Genomic DNA, 20,238 nt, shown 5'->3' with positions numbered 1-20,238 from the left:
CAAATATTTTAATGTATTTGTTTTTTTTCAAATAATGAACCTGTAAGTGAGGCTTAATGCTTACTATTATATTTAGGTTACACTAAGCTACAAAATATTGTTAACACATGAGACATTTCAATACCTGGCCTTCCAGAATCCTCTGTATTTCAGTCAGCCAGATCTGATCTTTTTGTAAAGCTTTATTTCTTTCTTCTGCTTCCTAAGGTAAATAAAAGATGACATGTTGTTAAGATGCTTCTTGTACTTTATTAAAATTAGCCTTATTTGTTCAATTCAGAGTTATATAAAATTAAATAATTCACATCACAGAGAAATCATTTAGCCCAGCGAGTTTATACTGTAGGAATCTCCTCCCATTCCATCTACCTTATTTCAGCCTTTTCTCCCGTATACTCGACTACTTTCCATTTGAATCTAAGCTATTTGCCTCAGCCACTTCCTGTGGGAGCAAGCTCTACATTCTAACCACTCTCAGTAAAGAAATTTCTCCTCAATTCCCTACTGGATTTATTAGTAACTATCTTGTACTTATCCTGCACAAGGCTGCAGTGCAGGAGATCAGGTAGGTCCAGTGCTATCTCACTTGCAGGATTCATTCCGAGGCCTGGGAAACCTGACTGATGTGAGTTAAAAATTTGACACTCTTAAAATGACATCCTCAATATAATATTTAAATAACCAAACTGCTCCTCGACTTGCCTCCATTCATACTGGAAGATGGTGAGTTGGGTTCTTGTTTCAGATTTTTTACATTTTAACGTCTTACACGACATCAACATTCCTGTTGTTGGGAGTTAAGATTCAGCTCCTACTCTTCACATCTACCCTGTCCAACCCATTCCTAATTTCAAAGACCTCTATCAGCTCACTTCTGAATCTTCTCTTTCCAAAAGAAAAATGCCCAACATTTTCAATCTTTCCGAACACAGCAGCTGTAAAATCTCAATTCTGATATCATCTTGTCAAGGGTTTTATGTAGAAAATAATGAAAGATGAATTACTCACATGAAAACCTGAAATTGTATTACAATAAAAAAGTCACAACAGGAAATGAAAATGTGCTCACATTAAGCCGACTGCTGCAAGATCAAGATTATTGCTTAGCACATTACAAGAGTGATTTCAGAAGTGTAAAATGTTTCTTGTGCTGTTTTACAGAAGACTCTTGTTACAAAAAAAAGATCTTTTCCCTTTTCCAGTCTTAAATCTCACTGTGGGACAGATGGTCAAGAGTGCTTATGCATTCAGAATGCTCCATCTGCTTTTCACAGCGCAAAGAGAACCCAGTGCTCCACCAGGTACACCTACAGAACACTACTTAGCACAGCACAAACATAATCAGCATTTCAGTCAGATAAACACGCTCATGAAAAAAATCCCCATAAGGTTGAGAAAGGAACAGGGTGAGACACAAAGCCTTATGGATGAAGGAATAGAGATATTGGCTATTGATGAAGAGCCAGCTGTAATCAAGCAGAGGCAGGTTGTTGCTTCACACTGTATGTGGATGCATATGTAACAGTAGAAAGGACCAGCTGTTGTCTGAACTTCAAGTTGCTATCCAGCACATAACAATACTCGTGGAATTGTTATTGCCAGGTGAGGAGGAGTGAACTGATTCCCCTCAATTCAACCTCCTCTATTGGTCTCAACAAAGATTTAAGTTTCTATTTCACAAGGATATGCCTTTTTCCAAATCAGAATGTACTTAAATATTTAAGCTGTGAGTAATAAGGAGCCAATCAAACAAGGTTATCTTGAGTCAAAGAGTGAGCAAATTTACTAACCACTAAACCCTAAAAAATGCAACATCAAGCATTCAGGCCTCATGTAATTATTAGGGCCCACACACCAACACACATACACAGGGATCAGAACTAAGGGGAGTTAGAAGAACTAAAATTTTTTTAAAAGGTCAAAGAATATATGGGTTAAGTGTCCTATGATTGTCCTTGAGGTATAGATTTTAAACATGACAGCCGATTTAGGTTAACTAGTTTCTTGGATGTGGTCAGATGTAGGGGATGTTGCAATTATTACAAGATCTTGGTTCGCTGGTAGGTTTATGGTAGGGTTGGCTTCTTGAACCGGGCAACTCATTTATTCCAGAGAAAGAGAGAGAGAGAGAGACAGACAGACAGACAGAGCCCTCAGCTTGTTTCCTCTGCTGAAGAACTTCTGAACACCACCTATGTCACTTGCAATCTCTCTGTAGTGGCTGGCAGCCTTGCCTTGAAATACTTCACCCCCAATGTGCATTTCCAAGAGGTTTTGGGTGTGTCTATCTATAGCATCCATTGTTTCAATATCCAGTATGTTGCATTTTTAATGTCTCTTCCTGAGGCAGTTATGAGTTTCAATGGGTGCCTGGATTATAGGAAATGTCTCTCTCTTCATACTCCCCTGAGGGTAGCTTCTCACCTTCACCTTGGAATGTGGCCTTGCATTTTTAAGCAGTTTGCTCTGTCTCTGTTCAAATGGCAAATGTTCTAGTCAGTTTAAAGTTGAAAAATCATATTTTCAAAAATAAAGAGGCATAGCCTCATAACAGAACATACAGTAGCAACCTCAGCATTGTGGCAGCCTTCTGTCTCATAAGAAGATGGTTTGCAACATGGTGGTCAACTCTGTCTTAAGCATCACCTGGTGTGGTTTAGGAGCCCCACTCTGGCAGGGCGGTTTCTGCCACATTTGCTTCAGAGGAAGGCAGTAGGCTGAGGAGGTGCATGATTCGCTGGCCTGTTTTCTCTGGACTCTTTTCTTGGCTAATTAAACTTTTTGTTTCAGCTTGTCTCTTCCAATGCCCTTTGAAACAGTCAGCTTCCACAATTCACAGCCATTAATGACTCTTGAGTTGTCAGTGTCAATGCCCTCCATTTTCATATCTCGCTTGTGGGGGTTCTTGTAGCAGAGGTATGGATGCTGAGGAGATTGTGACCCAGTGGCCAGTTCATTGTACAGAATGCCTTTGGGTATACAGCCACCATCCAACTGAATGTAGACAAGCCAGCTCAGACGTCCTTGGTTTAGCAATGAATGTATGCTGATGGAATTGGCACGCTCCAGGGCCTCCAAGTTGGTGACCTTGTCCTGCCAAGAGATGCCTAGGGTTCATCTAAGACAGCAAGAATGGAAACCGTTCAGCCTTTTCCCTGCCTAGTATATGTTGTCCAGGTCTCACCGCTTTTACAGTGCACTGAGAACGCAGGTTTGGTAGACTCGCAGTTTGGTGTTCTCAGTCAGGTTGCTGTTGTTCCACACTCTCTTTCTCAGCTTGGGCATAACGGCTGCAGCTTTTGTGATGTGTGTGTTGATTTCAGCAAGGCAGATTGCTAATGATTGTGGAGTCCGGATATGTGAAGCTTGCAACAACCTCCAGTGTCACACTGTCAATGCTGATAGATGGTAATGGATATGGCAACATCCTGGACCATGACATTTGTCTTTCTGATGTTGATGGTCAAACCAAGCTCTTTACAGCTGTGAGGGAGTCTGTCCATTTGCCATCAGAAGTGTTCCTCCGCATTGAAAGTTAGTATGGCATCATCAGCATATGTCATGAAGCTATTAATGTATATATTGGAAAATATTTTTCTTTTAAAATAAAGGTTTAGCCTGTGGGTGTGTCTTAATTGGATTAAAGCCAGCTAGTCTGGGTGCTTTGATGTGTACTAGTTTTGAGATGTAAGAGAGGTAGAGTGCATTTGCATTTTTTTTGAATAGAGCATTCAAGATGTGGGGTGAAATCTGGCACCTAGCTAGCAGAGACCAAGCAATATGTTTATATTACTAATAAAATTGGTACTATGAAAGGAGTTTTATTATTAGAAGAGGTGGAGTTCAAAGGGGCTGGTGATACAATGAGAATTTACATTCAATGAGCTGTGCTAGGTATAACAGACAGCAGTTTTGTGTGTGCAGGGTAGAGGCACTGTATGATCAAAGTAACTGTAAGCCTACAACTGTCTCCACAGGAACCAAAGCGAGAGGAACCTCATTTTGAATTCATAAGATCAAAATGCTTTGCCTGGTGTCTGGTTACGTCTATGCGTTGCTGTTGCCTTAATGGAGATTAGTCTGGGAATTTGTTAAAAGTTATGATAATAGTAATTTGTAGCCATGCGTATATTTAACTTGTGTAACTGAATAAATGTCTCATGTATTTTGATATAAAACCTCTTGAGAACTAGTGGTCTGATTCCTGAATTTAGAGCTGCATCTCAAACATACAAAAATAAAAATATAGGTTATGACAGTTGTTTAAAGTTTCCCTCTGGATTTTTAAATAACTCAGCTTTACCAACTGCTGGACCCTAACAGCATAGAGCAACTCTCTGATGAGAACTTAGCGCACCTTTGTCTGAGATCTCAGATGAGCAAGACTGAACAGCTTTCCGTCAGTTCTAGTAAGTAAACACTCTCTGTAAATGACTTGAAGGCAAATGACAGCAGCAAAGAGAAGATTTCAAAGAGTGTCAGTGCCAAAACTCAGCCCTGTTTGACCCCACTGCAGATCTCAAACGGTTCCGATGTTGCCCCTTTGTTGCTGATCTTACTCATCATGTTGTCATGGAAAGAGGAGAACACATTGAGCAACTTCTGTGGGCAGCCAATTTTCTCCAGCAGCTTAAACAGACTGAGATCATCATTTAAATTGTAGATCTTCTAGTTCTGAAACCACACTGGGATTCAGGTAGATGTGTTCAGCCAGGGTCTGCAGTCTGACATGGGCAACATGAGCAAATACTTTTCCCATGATGCTCAGCAAGGAAATGCCTCAAGAGTTGCTGAAATCACTCCGTGTCACCCTTGTTCTTGTACAGGGTCACAATCTTTGCATCATGCACGTCCTAGCGCACTGCCCCCTTCCTCCAGCAGAGACAGAGAAGTTCATACTGATGCTGCAGGAGTGCTGGTTTCCCACGCTTGTGGTAAAGCATCATTACCTCGAGCTTTGCCCTTAGCAAGCGAGCCAATAGCTTTGCTAAGCTCCTTCACTGTGGGTTCAATATCCAGCTCTTCCATGACAGGCAGGCTCTCTGTGGTGTCGAGAACTTCCTGATGACAAAATTCTCCCGAGAGTACTACTCGAGGTGGTGTTCCACCCATCTCTCCAATATTTACTGGAGTCAGTGAGGACCTCCCCTGCCTTTGTTTTCAACGGAACCTTCGGCTTTGGTAATGGACCTGTTGCCTTTTTGATCCCTTCATTCACGCCCCTATCATTCTGTGTCGAAGGACATCTGAGTATTCTGGCAAAGTTGTTAGCAGTAGTCACTGGCTCACTGCCCAGCAGTCTGTTGGACTTTATTTTGAGCGGCTCTTAATGCATGCAGTCTTCTTGCTCAGGTTCCTCATGTAATTAATGAGAGCGGACCACTTGGCTACAGTGACATGTTCCATCACAGTGATCTTAGCCTCAAACCAGTCAGCAATTTTTTTGCTCTTGCTTCCCATATGTTGAGAGTGCGGTATTGTAGATGGTGGGCAGAATCGTCCCAGATTTGCACTAAGTGCAGCAGCGGGCGGGAAAAAGAATGTTTTACCCACCAGCCGCAATGGCAGCTTTTCATGCCGCATCGTCCCAATCCTGCCTCGTTAATCATGCATTCCTGGGAAACATGCCATTTTAATGACAGGTGACCTCCAATTTGCCCACCACGCCGTCACCTCGCTGCTTCATCACACTGGGCGCCATATTGAAAGTGTAGCGGCGTGCACACCTCTCAGTGCTTCCAGCCCAGGGCTGCTGCACAGAAGAAATGGCCCTGAAAGGCAAGAAGACAGCAGCCCTCTGGTTTAGTGACGCACCCTGGAACATCTTTTGGACACCGTGGAGGCCTGCCATGATGTCCTGTGCCCCCACTCTGGCCACATGATGAGCAGCAACATTAGCAATCTGAGGAGGTGGTGGCAGCGGTGGTCAGCGCCAATGCCCTGCAGAAGAGGACAGCCACCCAGTGCCGCAAGAGGATGAATGATCTCCTCTGTTCTGTCAGGGTAAGTCACTCTTCTCATCACTCTCAACTCACACACTCACAAACCCATCACACATTCACAGGCCCTCACTCACTGCCAGTTCATGGGACATCACCATTCACTCTCTCACACACACCATTATCGTCCTCATCCCGTCAACGGGACCACAAACCACCCACACATGCTTATACTCTCTCCATCTGTATTTGTGCATGACAAGCTGGCACACAACAAGAGAGAGAGGTCGCAGACCGGTGGAGGAATGCCTGAAATCAAGGTCCTCACAGACTTTGAAAACAGAGCCATCCAGCTGGCCAGCAATGACCGGAACCGGTCCTGTGCTGACGGTGAGGTTGGCGCTGCTCTACCAAGTGAGGATCCAGCAGTGCAACATCCATCAGGCAACCATGCTGTGACTGATGTGTCCTATTTCATAGGCCACTGCCATGCTCTAATTATCTCTCCTTACATTTGCAGGCAAATCTGGGGAATAGCCAAGGGAATCCATGACCCAGGGCCTCCAATCAAGCCCCGAAGACACCTCGGAAGAAGAATGCGAAGGCATCCTCATTAAAGACCTGTCACAGCCTCACCCACACCCGCCACCAACACAGAGACGCACGCCTCGGTGGGATCTAGTTCTAGAGTAGCATCAGGATCACAATCTGGTGAGCACATCGCACTGTCTGATCCACAGCAGGCGGAGGCAGGGACTTCCCAGGGCTCCGGCCCTTGGTGGACTGCTGGAGGCCAGAAATCTGCAGAGTCTGAGTCAGATGACGAGCCTCTGGACTCGGTCATACCTCAGTTGCTGGAGCTGCAAAGACAATCTCGGGAACATCAGGAAAGGAAGTCTGCTGTACTTGCCAGATTGCAAGGCACGATGGAAGAGTCTGTCCAACTTCAGTCTGAGGTGATAGCGCTGGCATGCCAACGCACTGAGGTCAACACTGGCAGGACATTGGTCCTGCATTGCTGCGCGGGCTGAGCTCCATCACTGACACCATAGTTGGCCCCCAGCAGTGTCAACACGAGAGGGGTGCAGGGCAGCTCAATCTCACTCCAACCACCCATTCTCCTCTATGAGCCAGCCAGGGGGCCTCGCGCACCCATAGGGAGAAGGATCAGCAGATGCATACCCTGGGGCCATCCACCTAGGTGACTCCAGGAGTGTTCGGCCCATCCAAATCCCCTCTTCATATGACCCCAGAATCTCCAGCTCTGCAGGCTGAGGAGGGTGCAACTGACACACAGCAGGACCCTGAAAGCAGGCCAGAGCCCTCCAGGTCTCAGCCCTCCAGAGGACGCCCGTCAAGGCCATCACCGACAGGGTGTAGTAGTCAGCAGGCTGCCTCCACCTCTGCTGTGGATGTCGGGGGAGCACCAAGATGTAGCGGCAGGGTTAGGAAGGTTAAGAAGATGTAGTTGGACAGCCTGGGCACGGGTGTTAATCACTTGCACATAATGTTCACTATTGTCAATCGACTCCCAAGAATGCCTCCTTGCCTGTGGCTCCTTGTTCTGATGAGCAGTGTTCATGTCACTCTGATGTGAAACCTTGGTTCCTGCACAAGAACAAAGAACAAAGAAAAGTACAGCACAGGGACAGGCCCTTCGGCCCTAAGGTAGTCAGGAAGGCATATGGCAAGCTTGCCTTCATTGGCAGGGGTATTGAGTATAAAAGCAGGGAAGATAAAGGCAGGTCTCTCAGTCCAGGGCCTCTTCCCTGTGCTTTGTGCAGCCTTCAAACCAAAGTGATGGTCCGGCCTCTCACTCCTTGGACACATTACCGATACCTGCACCTTGATGGTGCTTGTCATTGTTGCTAGAATGCCGCGGGCAGGGATCACAGAGTTCCGTCATTCTCTCTGTGAGCACTCAGCACTTTTGAGGTGGGACTGGCCCCCATCTTTTCAGCATCTGTGACCGGTGATGGTGTGCTCCTGAAGGGGTCAGGTGCTGAAGGCTGACAAAGGATCAGGTACATTTAAAGTATCATGGCTGCGTCTCCAAAATATGACTCTGATCACAGAGTGCAAGCGAGTTGCCCTCAACCAGACAGGTGTCAGACATTCTCAGAGGCAATGTGAAGATCTGTGGAGAGTCCTCACTGCATGTTGTTATCATCCTCCTGGAATTGAGTGACTGTTAGGGCTTCCACTGCGTCTCCATGACAGGAGCCTTACCACAGAGGGTATGTGCGCTGCCATCAGCCAGACTGGAGTCAAACACTCACAGATGCAACGTGAGAATCTATGGTATGTCCTCCACAAATCTAGCAGCTATGAGGTCCTCCCAAGCGTGCCTGCCTCATCTAGCCAGTGCGATGGCCTCATTGACGTCATCCTCACCTCCGAGGACCTCCTCACCCTCATCCCCGCCGACGTCCTCCTCATCAGAGGAGATATCCAGCTCCTCTATCTCCTCTCCTCGTTGGAGCACCAGGTTATAAAGGGTGCAGCAGGCAACGACGATGAGTGACATCCTCTGTGGACCATATTGCAGGGTTCCACTGGATCAGTTCAGGCACCAGAACCTCATTTTCAGCATCCCAATGGTTTTCTCCATCGAGGTGCAAGTTGACGCATGATCCTCGTTATACCATCGCTCTGCTGCAGTCTGAGGCTGCCACACGGGTGTCATCAGCCACGGCCTCTGTGGGTAGCCCTTGTCCCCAAGGAGCCAACCCTGCAGCCTCTGTGGACCCTGGAAAATGTCAGGGGTCTGAGACCGACTGAGAATGTAGGAGTTGTAGTGCCTTTGCAAAGATGGCGTATGAGACCACATGGATACATTTGTGGGTGGAGGCCTGCAATATCCCACAGAGGTTACCTGTGGAACCATGAAAAGAGCCACTGACGTAAAAATTAAGCTCACTTTCACAACCGCTGGCAGTAGATGCCCTCCATATCCCCATGGCGCCAAATCCTGCAGCAGGTGGCAGATGTGACCAGCCAGTTCCCTGGACATGCACAGTCTTTGGCGACACTGGTTCGTGGTCATCTTCAGGAATGAAAGGAGCTGCCTATAGACCCTGGCTGTAACTAGGCGCTGACCAGCGATGGTTCGCTGTGGCTCTTCAGCAGCATATGTGGGCGGCCCCAGCCACCCCTTCTTCTTGAGGGTGCTGCTCCTTCCTCTGTGCAGCCAGGTGCTCTCTTCTCCGCTCTCTGCAACTCATGAGGCATACAACTAGATCACCAGGCCCCATGCTCCTGATGTAGTCCCCCTGCGGGATGAAAGAGAGACGTGTGCGTTAGCACAGGTGTTCTAAGAACCTCTCTTGGTTAAGTCTGAAGGCCCCTTAACACATTCCGGAGCGTGCTGGCCACCAGTTGGATGGCCAGAGTTTAGTGCACTGTATAGCTGCCCAAAATTCCACCTCCTCCGCCCCACTCCACCTGACCAATTGGCGGCAGCTTCAGCCACTGGACTGCATGCTGTGCTCTCAGCTCAGGCACAGACATTCTTCTAACCCGCACTGCAAGACTACACTGTTAGCCTGAACCACGGGGGAGACTGGTCCAAACCGGGATGATGACATTGCAAGGGGCTGTAAGCGCCTCCACCAGTGACTGTTCCTTGGCTAGTTTTCGCAAGGAGATTTTACAATGTGCTCAGGCATCCAATTGTTTTGCAGTCCACCAAAAGGCTCATTAGTTGGCAGTCTGTGCCTGAGGGATGAAAAGCTCTGGCGCACTTGGTGGCACTTTCAGGTATAAAAATAGGGAAGTCTTGCTAAAACTATACAAGGCACTAGTTAGACCACACCTAGAATACTGTGAACAGTTTTGGTCCCCTTATCTATGGAAACATATACTGGCACTGGAGGCAGGCCAGAGAAAGTTCACTAGGTTGATCCTGCGTATGGAGGGATTTTCTTATGAGGAGAGGCTAAGTAGGTTGGGCCTGTACTCATTGCAGTTTAGAAGAATGAGAGGCAACCTTATTGAAATATATACGGTTCTTATGGGGTTTGACAGGATAGATGCTGATAGGTTGTTTCCCCTTATGGGAGAGTTTAGGACCAGAGGGCAGAGTGAGATGTCGCCCATTTAAGACAGAGATGAGGAGGAATTTCTTCTCCAAGAGGGTAATGAATCTGTGGAATCCTTTACAGCAGAGGGCTGTAGAGACTGGGTCATCAAGTATATTCAAGGCTGAGATAGACAGATTTTTAATTAGTAAGGGAATCAAGGGTTATGGGGAAAAGGCAGGAAAGTGGAGCTGAGGCTTAGCAGATCAGCCATGATCTCATTGAATGGTGGAACAGACTCGATGGGCCGAATGGCCTACTTCCACAGGTCTTCTGGTCTTCTGGCCTCTGCGCTGCTTGAATGGGCAGATAAGCTAGAGGCCCGACTCCAAGCATGTCAATGTAGCTGCACCTGAACTGTCTCAGCTGCAGATGAATGGGAAAAGGTTTCCCTAATGCCTGGCTGCTTCCCTCCAACCCACCCCCTGCAATTGCTTGTGTGCCACCATCAACCGCAGGACGGCCCTTTCCCCCCCACAACTCGCCCCAACCCCAGAGCAGCCCTTGCCCCCCTGTCACAACTCACTTCAACTGCAGGGCAGCCGTTGACCCCAGGTCCCCTCCCAATCGCCTCAACTGTAGTGCAGCCCTTGCCATCGCCCCCCAACCAACCCTCCTCAACTGCAGGGCAGCCACTGCCCTAGTGGCTGGCCCACACTGTAGCCAGCCGGTAAAATGTGACTTGCCTGTGCCCTCGCCTGAAGGCGCAACCTTGACGTCCAACAGGCGTCCCTCACGAGCACTGCATAACGTTACTGTGCACTCACCTCCGAGTTCCCCTTGGAGTGCAGCTCTCCAGGTGCACGCCTTATATATGCTGCTGTGAAACACATCAGCGTGCAATTACACCAACGTGCTCAGATGATCTGGCGTGAGGGGGTGATTCTGGCGAGCTGGGCTTATAATGATATGCAGGTGTATTACAATGAAGTTCCCTACGTCTGACAGCAGAAAACGCGGCCCACCACTGATGGGCAGAGTGGACGATTGTAAACTGGTTCCACAACGTTTTGAAACCAATATTTGGCCTTCCTGCCATATTGTCCGCTCACATCCAGCATGACGCCCGACGCCAGTGTGGCACCGAAAGTTCCGCCTGGTGTTTCAATGCATGTTCCATTTTGCTTCTGCACTTTGAGTGGGAATGCTGGACCACGCCTGGTCAATCGAGTTGAGGAACTGTTAGTTTTTATCTGGATAGGCAATATGGCTGCTGTTGATACAAGAACGTCATATCTGCTTCAGATGAAAAAACTTCAAGTTTTGCACCCTTGCCCTAATGCTCACCAGAGAGTGATCTATATCACAGTCAATGCTGTGGTAGCTGTGTGTTAAGCATGCTGCTCAGAGAGTCAGGTCTGGTGATGATCCAGCTAGTGCCATTGCCCTGATCTTGGATGTCTCCGGAAACCTTGTGGAATGGTTTGTTCTGAAAGAAGATGTTAAGTACACAAAGCTCATGGCCGCAGCAAAGCTCAAGTAGTCTCTGCCTGTTCTCATTTATCTTTTCCAGACCATGACATCCGAGGCAGAAGGGCCATGCCTCATGGTCTGTGCCCACTAATTGCTTTGAAATACCCCAGTCGGTAAAGATGTTCTTTCTTAGAGAATTTGCTGATAAGAGTGTCAAGCTTCTCATAGAATTAGTCTTTCGCCTCTGTAATGGAGCACAGTATTGGAGCAAAGATACTCATGAGGTTTACAGGCCCTGTTTGAATTGAGAGGCGGATGGAGAGAACACATTCTGAACCATTTGTGGAGGGTTCTAGCATCGAGAGTTGCAAGTCCCTTAGAGAAACCTACACCTTGCTCGCACGTTTCCTCTGAACTCTTCCTGTGCCAGGTGAACGTGTTTTATTTTTTGGTGATCCGGCCTGATCTCTTGTAGGGATGCTATGTCGATGTTCAGCCTATCAAGTTCCATGTCGATCACGGCTGTTTTGCACGCATTATCGATCAGCTGCAACTTGTCTGTCAGTTTGTGCATATGGTCCTGATGTTCCAGCTTGCCAACTGAACAGTTGGCATCTTCTTTCTTTTTGTTTATTTGGCTTGTTTGCCTGATGCGATGGATCCTGTCCACTTGTTGAGCAGACACTCGAAGCTCCAAGCACCCATTGAAACAGATGGACCTTGGCGGCTCAGCACCTTACCAGCTGTGGGCTGCCCAACTTGAGGTGGGCGGTGGCTGACCAACGGGACACGATGGAAACAGCCCGTAGCACCCGTTCGCTATGCCAATCGAGTTGATGACTGCTGCCTCCCATGTTGTGTTAAAGCTCTGCAGTGAAACTGGAGTGTCTTCTCCAAGGCGCAAGCCTGGGCAAAATTTATGGAGACCCTGGGCTGTCCAAATGTCATAGGCCCCCTCTCGACCTCCCCGTTGAGCCCAAAGGAATGCAACGCACTACGTTTGGTAACAGCTTGGTTACAGGAGTTCCTGGAAAGAAGACATGTTAAGACGTCAGCCTACTTTTGGGCTCCATTCCAGACTTTTTGTCAGAGTTTTCTCCCTTAGCCTTCAACTCTCCCAAGGAATCCACAAGGCAGCAGAGCTATTCGCCTGTAGCTGGGAGTTTGATTCATGAGCACCATAATGTGTCCACGTCATCAGTGTTCCTGCATGTACTGCATGTCTGGGGACCAAACCTCCTCTGAGTTCCTCTGGAGTTTTAGCCTGGGACCATGTCCGACCCAATTTCCATGTGTCACCACGAGGAGGCAGAGCTGAGGACTTGCCAATGGAGAAGCTGTGTACTGACAGGGAGTGACTTCACATTTGACTCTCTTTTTCCTGTTGTTGCTAGCCAGTGGCGTGGTGTGAAAATGAGAAGCAAATTAGCACACTAGTGCCACATTCTAGTTCATCACATCGACCTTTTTGGTCCTCAACACCATAGTCATAAGTAGATATCAGCAAACCACTCGAAGTTTATATAGCGCCATAAACGTAACAAAACGTTCTGAAACAAGATAATCATTAAACAAAAGAAGGTAACTAAAAGCTTGGTCAAATAGGCAGGTTTTAAGAAGCTGAGCTGAATAGTTGCACTCTTACCTCTGAGTTAGAAGGTCATAGGTTCAAGGTTCACTCTAGAGACTTGAGCACATAATGTAGGCTGGTACTCCATTGAAGCACTGAGAATAAATTGAGGTCCTGTCTGCCCTCCTTCGTGGACATGGCATTATTCAAAGCTGATGCAAGAGATGCAGGTGGAATGTGAGGAAGAACGTTTTTACACAGCGAGCGGTAATGGCCTGGAACTCGCTGCCTATGAAGGTGGTGGAAGTGAAGACAATTAATGGTTTCAAAAGAAATGGACACTTGAGGGAAATAAACTTGTAGAGCTATGGGGTAGAATGGGGAAATGAGGCTGACGGGATTGCTCTACAGAGAGCCCGCATGGACTTGATGGGCTGAATGGCCTCCTTCTGTGCCATTATGACTCTAGCTCTATGGTCAGGAGAAAGCCCCCCCAGTGTCCTGAACAATATTTATCACTCAACCAATATCTTTAAAACAGATAATCGAGTCATTATCATGCTGCTGTGTGTGAGATGTTGCTGTACCCAAAGTAGCTGCCGCATTTCCTACATTACAACAGTTGCGACACTTCAAAAGAGCTTCACTGGCTGTTAAGCTCTTTGGGGCTTCCTGAGATTGAGAAAGGTGCTATAGAAATGCAAATTCTTTTTCATTTATATTTTTCGTTCACACAACAACCCTCTGCAGGAATATCTCTGGCATTCCCAGGTAGCTTAAAGATGAAAGGTGAGACCACAACCAGATCAGCCATGAGCTTATTGAATGGTGGAGCAGGTTCAAGGAATGGCCTACTCCTGCTCCTAAGTCCTATGTCCCTATGTGTACAGAGCACATACATTCATATAAAGAATAATCAAATTATAGCAGTTGCTAGTAATTGATGAATCCTCAACTTCCTTGATGGGAGGCAGCTCTTGAGAGACTATGGAATAAAGACATTTATGAAAAGACTACAGCAACTACTATTGTGTCGCGATCCCACACTCTGCTGCCAGAGCAGGACTTCAAGCTGAACCATACAACTACTGAGGAACAAAATCAAAGGTTATGTGAAGGACTAATCCTGTGAAGGTCCTAGCTAAGGCCAACCTAATAGGATCTGCTAACCTGTAGCTCGTCAGGATTTTTGAGAGCTTGCATGAGACATTTGTAGTCATGGAAGTGTTGTACCTGAAAGTTTATGATTGAATAATGGGGGTCGGTTAGCTCAGTTGGCTGGACAGCTGGTTTGTGATGCAGAGGGGCACCAACAGCGCAGGTTCAATTCCCATACCTGCTGAGGTCATCCATGATGGCTCCACCATCTCAACCTTGTCTGAGGCGTGCTGACCCTCAGATGAAACTCACCACCAGTCATCTCTCTCTAATGAGAGAGCAGCCTATGGTCCTCTAGGACTATGGTGACAATTGAATAGTACAAGATAATCAAATATAAAACAAAATGTTAGCTGCAATTCTTCAAAATGAAAGAATAGTGAGTGACCTTAATCTACTGGATGTAAATCTGAATTGATCTTTTCATTCAACCTACTATTCTCAATCTTACAAACATTTACATGTCTTAGGGAAAATGTCCTTCTTAAATCACCATTTTCCTCCACTTCTTTATAACACTGATAACTAGAATACATGTGCAAATATTTCTTACCACTTCATCCTCAAGATCCAATATATCTTGCAGATCACTTTGAGAAATGTTCAAAATAGATGCAGCCATGGATTGGGCTCTATTGATAGACTCCTTTGAAAGGCCTTCATGACTTATTTCTTTCACCTCTGTCCTTTTCAACTGGATTCTTCTGCTCTGAATTTCTCTGCATATCTCTCTGGCCAGGGCCTGTCAAAAGAATCAAGCCATTATTTACACAGGAATGCACAAATCTGAGTGATTGAAGCTTGCATCTAACTGAACCTTTGGGGAAAAGAAACAGGTCAAGGTGCTTCACACCGACATAAGGAAAAAATAATGGCTGAGCTAAAGGAGATGCTACAAGAGGGGACCAAAAGCTTGGTCAAAGAGGTGACTTTTAAGGGGGGTCTTAAAAGGTGGAGAGAGAGGTGGTGAAGCAGAAGGGTTTAGGGAGGGAATTCCAGAACGTGGGGTCATTGGTGAGAGTGGTTAGAATGTGGAATTTGCTACCACAAAGAGTATTTGAGGCAAATAGCATAGATGCGCTTAAGGGAAAATGACAAACATATGAGGCAGAAAGGAACAGGTTATGTCAATAGTGTGAGATTAAGCAAATAGAGTGGGAGAAGGCCCATGTGGGACATGAATACCAGCATTGTACAGATGGGCTGAATGGTCTGTTTCTGCGCTGTACATTCAGTGTAAATTTAATTCTATGTGATTAAAGCCCCACACTCTGAATCTAATATTATATGAGTTAGTTGCTTGTTCATGTCATTAGGCAAAATAAGGTGCTTTACAAATATATTTTTTTCTCTATGTCAGACTTGGTCTATTAACAAATTAATCAGAAAAGTAGGAGTGCTTCTATATTTCCATCATATTGCTACTCAATGTCCCGGGATATTACTCCCAAGGAGTCAATACCAAGTTTCCTCTTTGAGAGAGCTTTGGGGATAACTGGGCCAGCACACACACATATAATTCTGTCCTTATTTCATAGTCATGTATTCTGTTCTTATGTTTATGTTGCTACTATAAATTCCTGCATTCCCATATATATCATGAAAATTGCCCATGTAAACTTGTCATGTTGTAATTACACAGTCCTGACAAAGGAGGGAAGGGTGGAAACAGCAAGGGAAAGATAGGACAAGGAAGGAGAAAGGTAGGATAAAGTGGAGAAGATTTAAAGAAAGATGTGAAGGAGGAGAGAGGAGAAGGTTGGAGTGGGAAGCAAGGTGAATGAGGTAAGGAGGGAGAAAGAGAAGAGGTTAAGGGATGATAGGATTAGGGAGAGAAGGGGGAAAGGGTAAGTGGAGGATGAGGGAGATGGCAAGGGGCAGCGAGAGAAATTGAGAGGTTACAAGGGGAGGGAAAGCAGGAAGGAGAAAATGACAGGGAGGAAGGAGGGAAATGGAGTGGTGTGTTGGGAGTTAAAAGAGGGACAGGGAGAAGCAAAAAGTGATGGAGAAAGGAAAAAGGAAGGAAGAAGAAAAGAAATGAAGATGGATAGCGAGAGAGCAAGATGAATGGGAGAAAGGAGAAAGAGGCAGTGGAGAATGGGGAGGAAGATAAAGGAAGATGGCAATGGACAGGTAAAGGGCAGAGTGAGGAGGATGAGAAGAGGAAGAATGGGGAGGAAGAGTGAGAGGATGAGAAAGGGAAATGGGTAAGAGGGAGGAGGAGGGAGAGAGGAAGAGGAAGATTTAGTCTTTGGCACGTAAAGAGCTCTGTTGGTGGTGACAGGCAGTTTTGTGAAGCAGGGAACAGGCACGGTGCTGGGGAAATTCTGGCTTTGGAAATGAATGGGATGCAACTGCAAAAAAAAATGGGCAGTTAAAGGCTACAGGTGAGGAGCTCAGTACAAGAAGCTGTGGAAGTCTAACCAGTGTGGGGAACAAAGAGCCACTGCTGAGAATGCTGACTAGAGGTGCAGTTTCTATGGAGAAAGGGCCCACCGCCAACTGAAGAAAATGCAAATGGGGGCAAGATCTTTAAATATCTTATAGATGGTATTGATATTAGCATTGTCAATATATTTTGCTGTCAATTTGCAGGAACACTCATTTTACTTTCCAGTTTCAGCAAAATGTTATTTAAAACCTCAGGGTTAATCAATGCATAATCTCCTAAAATGGACAAGAAATTCTAATAAGCTTAAAATAAGGAACAAATTGATAAAAAGATAATACTTCTCATCTTCATCTCAGCACCTTCACCATTTAAGTAGGTAGAATGGTGATCTACTTTCAATCTAACTCTGAACGCAACTGCTTGAAAATAGGAAATGGACCCAACAACAATGTGCATTCATATAGCACCTTTAATGTAGCAAAATGTCCCAAGATGCCACAGAGAGCCCAACCACCATGGAAATGGCATGTTTTTTGGGAATGCATAATTCATGTGGAGGGTTTGGGGTGATACGGTGTGAAAAGCTGCCATTGTGGCCAGTGGGTAAAACGTCATTTTACCCGTCTGCTATCGCACTTAATGCAAATCTGGGACGATTCTGCTCAACATCCTGGGGGTTACCATTGACCAGAAACTGAACTGGACTAGCCTTATAAATACTGTGGCTACAAGAGCAGGTCAGAGGCTGGGATTCCTGTGGCGAGTAACTCACCTCTTGACTCCCCAAAGCCTGTCCACCATGTACAAGGCACAAATCAGGAGTGTGATGGAATACTCCCCACTTGCCTGGATGAGCGCAGCTCCCACAACACTCAAAAGGCTTGACACCATCCAGGACAAAACTGAGTGATGCTATCCAGGACAAAGCAGCCCGCTTGATTTGCACCCCATCCACAAACATTCACTCTCTCCACCACTGACGCACAGTAGCAGCAGCATGTACCATGTACAAGATGCACTGCAGGAATTCACCAAGCCTTGTTAGACAGCACCTTCCAAACCCATGACCACTACTGTCTAGAAGGACACGTGCAGCAGACACATGGGAACACCACCATCTGGAAGTTCCCCTCCAAGCCACTCACCATCCCCACTTGGAAATATATCGCCGTTCCTTCACAGTCGCTGGGTCAAAATCTTGGAAACCCCTCCCTAACAGCACCTACATCACAGTTTACCTACATCACAGGGACTGCAGCGGTTCAAGAAGGCAGCTCACCACCACCTTCTCAGGGGCAATGAAGGGTAGGCAATAAAAGCTGGCCTTGCTAGCAATGCCCACATCTCATGAATGGATAAAAAAAATATCTTTAACATCAAGCCACATAAGGAGATATTATGAAAGGCATCCAAAAGCTTGGTGAAAGATAGATGTTTCAAGGAGCATCTTAAAAGAGGAACGAGGAAGAGAGGTGGAAAGTTGTAGGAAGGGAATTCCAAAGTTTAGGGTCTTGACAGCTGATTACACCAAAGGTGGAGGGATTAAAATCGGAGAAGCTCAAGATGCTAGAATTGGTGGAGCGCAGGTATCTTGGAGAGTTGTAAATTTGGATGAGATTACAGAAACAGGGAGGAGTGAGGACATGAAGGGATTTGGTTTTGGATGGCCAGGAGTGCATCAGAATAATCAAATCTAAAAGATAACAAAGGTATGGATGAAGGTTTCAGCAGCAGATGGGCAGGGATAGGGGCAGGTGCATTCTGGTGCTCTCAATCTGGGAGATCTACTGCTTTTAGATAGTATAAACTGACAATCATACAGTTGAGATTGGGAATGCAAGTGTGTAAGAGCTCACAGGATGTGAAGTTGTGTCCTACCACTTGTACTCAAATGGAGCGTGCCACTATGCTCCTCACTCGTTGCTTCCTTTTACTTGTGGTAAATGTCTGATGATTCAAAGTCATCCTTTGCCCAATTTGAATAAATTATTCAGTAATTTGAATTAAACACATGAATTAAAATAGCACAGCAAACCTTTTATGCACAATTCCAATTACCCTGCAATTTGAATTGAGCAACTTTTTATGTATTTCAATTACATTTTTAGTTTTTTTAAACAAAGGTTCATCGATTTATTCTGCTCATTGCACCCAAGCTCTGCTGGTACAGTATTGTCACTATGGAGCAGTGGTGGACCCCAATGTTTCATTACTTACTCAACTTGTACTTACTATTAGGTAAATTGAGAACAATGATTGAGTTTTAAAGTGAAACTGGCTGACAATCCATGTCCCATCAGAGTTGGCAGGAATCTTTCTAAAACAAAAATATTGATTGGCAAACGGTGGGATACTTACATACAAGACACATAATTGAAACTGTACTGCCAATTCATCCTGCTAAATTGCAGGGACCACGGAGAAAAATTTGTGTAGTACCTTCAATATTAAAAAATGTGCCAGAGAAATTCACACGTAGATATAATGAAAACATTGCCAAGCCAGGAAGGGATAGGATTGAAGAGATTACTAAGGGTTGAAGGGATGGATTTTAAAAAAGATTATTAAAGGGGAAGGTTTAGGGAGGAAGACTTTTACTGTGAGATGAAGGGAATAGAAGGAATAATCTAAAATGTAATTACATTTGTGGTCATGGATCAAGTTCATTCATGGTTTTCTAGTTTTCAAATACTGAAGCTTGTAATTACTGCACCCCATAATTTACATAAAAGACACGTACATGCTGTAACATCTGGAAAAGGTGTGTCAGGACTGCTAGCAATATGCTAAAGACTGTTCTCATTAGGTGGAGAAGGCACATATTTTTAAGCATGTGTGAACTGAGCACAACTACAATAGTTTCAACAGCCTGTAGCACATGAGCCTGGTTTCTTTGTCTTACTTTATTGATTGATGTAATAATTTTTCCACGCGATACTGCAATAGCTATAATTAAAATCTGATCACATTGTATTCATGCATTCATCTGTGGAGAGTTCACACAAAGAGGATACTCCCGGAGCAAACAGCTTCCTTACTCTCGAGTTGTTCACTCGGCTTAATGACAGTTGCCCCAAAGCAACTTAAACCCGGCACTTGACAGCAACTTCCACTTTTGACAACCTTGTCTAATAACTCTAATAAAGTTTTGACCAGAGGGCACATTTTAAACTCCTGAAGTTTAATACTGTGCTAAGGATGACAGTGGCATCTAAATGCTAGTCTGCCTTCCCAAAAGAATGCATTGTAATGCCAACAATTAATCTCAATCATCATTTGTTATTAATGATTCATAATTGTGAGTTCATATTATTGGTATTATAAAGCAGCTGCATTGCAATGCTAGGGCTCTATGTATAAAAAGCAATCCTTTAATACAATGAATAACACTCACAGTAACTGTCAATGCTTCTACAAAAGGGCCCTGAGCATCCGTTTTATCAGTTTCATATTCTGAAAGTGCAATTGCAAGTTCGTATTTGTGACAATGAATAATTTTTTTGAGATTTTAATATTTAAAAGTTCTGCAGAGATTCAGGCAGAGTTGGTGAAGGATATATCATATATACTGATTCACATTGACGCTATTGGAAGGCAGTCATAGTCAGTTACAAAATATGCATTTTTTAACAATAAAAAACACCCTTTTGATTCAGAATGATCTAATAACACTGTCTTGCCATCAAC

General features: G+C 45.3%; 1 protein-coding gene across 1 annotated transcript in view; it reads right to left on the bottom strand.

Moving 5' to 3' along the window:
* cntln (centlein, centrosomal protein) overlaps positions 1-20,238 on the bottom strand; it is a 395,750-nt gene that overhangs the window by 29,851 nt on the left and 345,661 nt on the right. Inside the window, exons 25-26 of the mRNA XM_078530355.1 lie at positions 14,713-14,901; positions 125-202 (exon numbers count right to left, since the gene is read on the bottom strand). Of these exons, the coding sequence (XP_078386481.1) occupies positions 125-202; positions 14,713-14,901 (267 nt within the window). The remainder of the gene's footprint in view (positions 1-124; positions 203-14,712; positions 14,902-20,238) is intronic.

This window comes from Cetorhinus maximus, chromosome 2, assembly GCF_964194155.1.
Source record: "Cetorhinus maximus chromosome 2, sCetMax3.hap1.1, whole genome shotgun sequence".
Classification (NCBI taxonomy): domain Eukaryota; kingdom Metazoa; phylum Chordata; class Chondrichthyes; order Lamniformes; family Cetorhinidae; genus Cetorhinus; species Cetorhinus maximus.
This window is presented reverse-complemented; position numbering and strand designations above follow the sequence as displayed.